At 31.2% G+C, this 6,173-nt stretch overlaps 1 protein-coding gene across 1 annotated transcript; it reads left to right on the top strand.

The window, feature by feature from the left end:
• Positions 1–3,774: 3,774 nt before the first annotated feature.
• Positions 3,775–6,173, top strand: LOC110659130 (protein NUCLEAR FUSION DEFECTIVE 4). Its single transcript, XM_021816992.2, has one exon. The coding sequence runs from the start codon at positions 4,311–4,313 to the stop codon at positions 6,000–6,002; it is 1,692 nt and encodes a 563-aa protein (XP_021672684.2). The 5' UTR covers positions 3,775–4,310; the 3' UTR covers positions 6,003–6,173.

Here is a 6,173-nt window from a genome sequence, read left to right as displayed (position 1 = left end):
GAATAATATATATATATATATATATATATTACTTTTTTCTTCTCATATATTTCAACAATGTGATAATTCTTTTTCTCTCTATTATCTAACATACAAGCTATTTATAACAAGCCCTCCTTAAAATTTACCTTTCCCAATAAGCTCCATTACTTCTCCAGTCTTTCTATCTATTTTTTTCCCCACATTAAGCTCAACCTACTTTCTCTCATTTCTTTTTCTAAGATCTAAACTTTATTTTTTACCCCTTGTACATCTCTCAACCAATTTTTAATTTCATTCTTATGTTTCTTGCAGGATGATGAATTCTAATATCAGCTTAGTTCTTGCAATTTTCTCCTGAAAGTTTGCTTCTTTTCCTTTGAATTCTAATTATGTTCCACTATTTCTTTTAGCTTTTGCAATTGCTCCATATAGACCTAGTATCATAACAACATGAAATTGTATATGATATGATAAGCATGTAAATATAAGGTTCACACACAAATCGCATAATCACATAGTATAGGAAAGAGAAAAAAAATATCTTACGGGCACAAGAGAAAAAGTTTCACTATGATAAAAAGAGCAAGATAAAATCACTCAGAACTCTCAAACCCTAACCTCAGTGTATTTTCAAAATATCTCACAACTCTACCGTAAATGGCAAATATTATAATATTTATACTGTTATCTGTCCGTGCTCCCCGTTACCATCACAGTTCTCACTTTTTATTCCAATTAAGTCACAGAGTGAAACTTTTGCATCGAATCACAATTCAAGTTTATGAAAATATATCCAAATTTCAAGCTACATAAAAATAACAGTATACTATCTTAGCTTCTAAGTAAAAGCAATGCAGGGGCAAACCACCTGAAAAATATGTATATTCTTTAGTATTTCAAAACTCAGTATAATTAATTTCATTTAAAGAAAAAAAAAACCTGGAAGATCATTCACATTCACTTCGTTTGCAAGAATAGGAGTCGGATGATTCTACTTGTTAGCAAGATTGCAATTGTGAGAACAATATGTTCTTCAAGTTATTCAAAAAGAAGCTAAAAAAAATGGTTAAAAGTTTATTAAAATTAAAAAAAAAATTACAACCAGGGGCAAATCTGGAAATCTGTGACGTCAAAAATAGATTTTTTTTTATAAACAGTAGGTTTTTTAACTTAAAATTTCAGAATTAATTATATAAAAATTGGCCAAGATTTTTTTTTTTCTCTTTTTGATGATGTGATTGGGAAATGGAGGTTCAACCAGCAGCAGAGCTCTGTAACGTGGGCTTGTGATGGGCTCATTTTGTCGGGCCTTGGTGGCTTTCTGCTGGCCTGCCCAATCCAAGCCAAGAGTAGAGCTTTTTGATCCTACCAAAGGCTTGGGTCACTCATACAGTGGATGGATAACTTGGGTCCAACATGGCTCTGTGGGTGGGTTAACCTCAATTCAACCTTTGTAATTCAAGACTTGGGCTTGAATCTTGTATATGATGATTGAGGGCTCATGAGGGGAAGCACATTTCTGCATGGCCTAGGACTTGAGTGCTACGAACACTCCAAATCCTCCCAGGCAAATTTACAATTTAGTCTTTGAATTTTATCCTAAATTATATTTTAACCCCTAAATTTTAAAAAATTAATTATTTAAAACCATTTCTAATTCAAAATCACCTTTTAACTCCTGTGTACTAAGGGCTCATCTGTAGAATGTGAGGATCTAAGAGCAAATGATACATTCTCTAGTGATGACCCACTCTTGGTATCATGGCCAGTAGCATTGCTAGTGTCCACGTCATCAAATGCAGTATTACGTCCTTTTAAAATTCCAATTTCACTCGACATGCTTCCATTGAATATTATAATTAAATGATAAAAAATATTTTTATATTTTTTTGAAAAATATTTTTTTTATATAAAATACTGTTCATATATAAATTATATTAATAATACTTTTTTTAAAATAATATAATAAATAAATGAGTTTTTATAATTTAAATAAATAATTATAAAATACTCTTCAATTTCTAATAACTTGTGTACAAATAAAATTTCTCCAATCATTAATAGATTTGATTAAAAGTAAATTAGACTTTAATCATTATGTTGTCTTTAAAATTCAATAAAATTAAAATAAATAATATAATTTATCAAATTATCAAAGTATTTTTTTTTATAGAAACCATTTTATTATGCAAAATATATATATATATATATATATATATATATATATATATATATATATATATATCATCATCATCTTATTGTGGTCCGCGACCCGCATATCTCTCTAAATAAAATTTCCACATGCATTGGATTTCGATTCCTTGCTTTATTTTCCATCTCACGGGCTTTTAATTACTATAATTAGAGCTTCAAGCTGATGTCGGTAGACAATACACCTTCATATGGTAATTGAGAAAAAAAAATTATTTAAATTATAATAAAATATTTTTAATTTAATTAAATTATTTTTACCTAACTTAATTAAAAAAGAACAAATTAATAAAATTAATTTTAAAATTTTATAAAAATAATTATTATATTTAATAAAGATAAAGATAAAATTAAAAGAAAATATATACATTTTAATTTTCTTAAAATGTTTAATAAAATAATTTTTAAAAAATAAAAATAAAAGTAAACGGTTTTAGTGTCCCACACACATGATGTGATACTTCAAATCAATAAGATTAAGGTACGTTGGCTAATTCATGAGTTTTTTTTCCCTTAAAACGCATTATGTGTAACACTATAAGAATTTGTCGAAATAGAAACTAATTTATATTGATTTGTAATTTAAAACGACTTTTGAAATGAAAATTGAGTAAAATAGATTAAATATATTATAAACTTATTAAAAATGAATTTAAAATTAAAATTAATTCCCGTCAATTTTTAATTTCTTATATTTAAAAATTAATTCATATCGATTTTTAATTTATTGTATTGAGAAATCGAATGTGTTTGATTTTAAAAGTTAAAATCTTCTGCTTATTAAATTTGAAGGACAAATTAGAAATTTACCTCCATTGGTTTCTCATTTCTTAAATTTAGAAATTGATTGATTTCGATTTTAAAATTTAAGGTATTTTATTTATTAGATTTGAATGCTAAATTAAAGGTCGATTATGATAGATTTTTAATTCTTTATATTTAGAAACTGATTGATTTCAATTTCATAATTTAAGATGTAATACTCATTAAATTTGAAGGCTAAATTAGAATACATTAAACTTTACAATTGCACCAGATAATATAAAATATATTTTTTTTCTTTTTTAATTTCTATATGCTATAGTCCTCAACATATTTTTATTATAAAAAGTAATAAATCCTATAATAGAGAAATAAGAAAATTCGCCATTCACTCCCTATTTATTAAAATAAAGAAAAATAATTAAATTATTTTATTGAAATGTATAAAAAGAAAAATATGTATAATCATGCATGATAAATTACGAAAAATAGCCGTAAGTAGCTCAATAAAAATATTGTGACTGCATAATATCAGGATTGGTAAGGAAACTTGTTTCAAAGATAAGGTCAAAAAAAGGGTCATCTCCAAGAAAAAGTTGATCAACCAAGTATCAAAAACTGTCAAAACCAAATTCAACAATCAGCAAAAAAGATAACCCAATGGAACAATTTGCTGTTAGGAGAAAAGAACATGAAAATGCCTCTCATCCACTAATTACTTGTTTAATTCATTATTAACACCAACATTTGGCTTATTTGATGTATTGTTTTGGACAAGTGGTTTTTGGACAACCTGTTGGCCCGAAATTTCAGGTCTCATTGCCGCTGAATTTGATTATTTTTCTTCTTCTTTTACTTTAGTTCCTTGTAAGAAGGGACACTGTTCGAAAGTTAGCTCATACCATATTTCTATAAATAGATCTCTCTCCAAAATGATGACAAACAGATAAAGACATTTGAATAACAAAAACCAGAGGAGAAATCCCATTTCATTTTTCATTTTCTCTGTAATTTCTTTTCCCTCCACCCCCTACTGATAATATTTAGTTTAGGCATGTTTGGCAATCATCAATTATTGCAGGGTCTCCATTTTGATGATGGGTATGTCTTGAAAATTTCATCCCATCACCATCTCAAGTTTCTTGCAGAATTGCTTAATCCCTTGTTGGGATTTTGACACACTTTCCTAAAAAGTAAATGCCAGCTGAAGTTATCCCAGTAAGGTCTCATTTCCCTCGGTTCTTTCTCCATTTTTATAATTTTGCAAGTCTATTTTCAGGAGGAAAAAGAAAGGGTCTTTGTAGTTTCTTTGTTTGGTTTCTCTTACACTAGGGCTTATCATAGAAGAAGAAAAAATGGGTGAGAAATGGCGATTTGCAGTGCATGTTTTAAATGGGAGATGGTTTTCGGTTTTTGCCTCGTTTATAATCATGGCTGGAGCTGGTGCAACCTATTTGTTTGGAACCTACTCTAAAGTTATAAAAGCCACTCTTGGCTATGACCAAAAAACTCTGAATCTTATAGGTTTCTTCAAGGATCTTGGTGCCAATGTTGGGGTCCTTTCTGGCCTTATAGCTGAAGTAACACCAACATGGTTTGTGCTTCTCACAGGCTCTGCTATGAACTTTGTTGGGTATTTCATGATTTGGTTAGCTGTGACTGGCAAGATCGCCAAGCCTAGTGTTTGGCAAATGTGTCTCTATATTTGCATAGGAGCCAATTCCCAAAACTTCGCAAATACAGGAGCTCTTGTCACTTGTGTCAAAAATTTCCCAGAAAGTAGAGGTGTTATGTTGGGTCTTTTGAAGGGTTTTGTTGGGCTAAGTGGAGCTATCTTTACCCAACTTTACTTGGCCATCTATGGAAACGATTCCAAGTCTCTCATTCTTCTCATTGCCTGGCTTCCTGCTGCTCTTTCTGTGATTTTTGTGTATACAATTAGAACAATGAAGTCTGAGAGGCAACCTAATGAGCTCAGAGTCTTTTACCATTTCCTCTATGTCTCATTTGTGCTAGCTTTGTTTCTCATGGCCATGAGTATACTTGAAAAAATCATTAATTTCTCAAGAGGAGCCTATGCTGCAAGTGCTACTGTGGTTTGTGTTTTGCTTTTTGTCCCTCTCCTAATTGCCATTAGAGAAGAATGGGTCCAATGGAACCTCAAGAAACAGGATGCAATGAAGCCTCCTACTGAACTAACCATACAGAAGCCAAGTGAAATTGCATCAGAGGATGAGGGATCAGTGAAGTCTAGTGTCTCAAAAGAGGAAAAAGAGAAAGCTCAAAGATCTTGCTTCCTCACCATATTTGACAAGCCAGAGAGAGGTGAAGACTACACCATCTTACAAGCACTTCTTAGCATTGACATGCTAATCCTGTTTGCTGCAACACTTTGCGGGCTTGGTGCAAGCTTAACAGCAGTGGACAACTTGGGTCAAATTGGTGAGTCACTAGGATATCCAACTAAAACAGTCAATTCCTTTGTTTCCCTAGTGAGTATATGGAATTATTTTGGAAGGGTCTTTGCTGGATTTGTCTCTGAAACCATGCTAGTCAAGTACAAAACCCCTAGGCCATTGATGATGACCTTTGTCCTCCTCCTTTCCTGCATAGGCCACCTTATCATTGCCTTCCCTTTCCCTAATTCAGTCTATATTGCCTCGGTGATTATGGGATTCTCATTTGGTGCACAATTGCCTTTGCTTTTTGCCATAATTTCTGAGCTCTTTGGCCTAAAGTACTACTCCACATTGTTCAACTGTGGGCAATTGGCAAGTCCCCTTGGTTCATACATACTGAATGTGCAGGTCACTGGAATTTTATATGATAATGAGGCAACAAAACAGCTAAGAGCCAAGGGTCTGGATAGATCAGCAGTGAAGGAATTGGTTTGCATTGGAGTTGAATGTTACAGGAAACCGTTTATAATTTTGGCTTCTGCTGCTTTATTTGGTGCTTTTGTTTCACTAATTTTGGTGGTGAGGACAAGGAAATTTTACAGTGGTGATATATACAAGAAATTCAGAGAGAGACAAGGATATAGCTGAGACCAAGACAGATACAAAATTTAGGAAAAAATAAAGAAGGTGATTCCAGTAAGGATTATGTCATTGCCAAATTATGTTCATTAGCATAATTGCTAATGTAATTATGTGGTTCTGCATTAAAAAAAATATATAAATAATAAGCTTGACATGCTTTAATACTCTTCGTTTACA

The sequence above is a fragment of the Hevea brasiliensis genome, chromosome 6 (assembly GCF_030052815.1).
Source record: "Hevea brasiliensis isolate MT/VB/25A 57/8 chromosome 6, ASM3005281v1, whole genome shotgun sequence".
In the NCBI taxonomy this organism is placed as follows: domain Eukaryota; kingdom Viridiplantae; phylum Streptophyta; class Magnoliopsida; order Malpighiales; family Euphorbiaceae; genus Hevea; species Hevea brasiliensis.
Note: the sequence above shows the minus strand (reverse complement) of the source record. Positions and strands in the feature narration are given on the sequence as shown.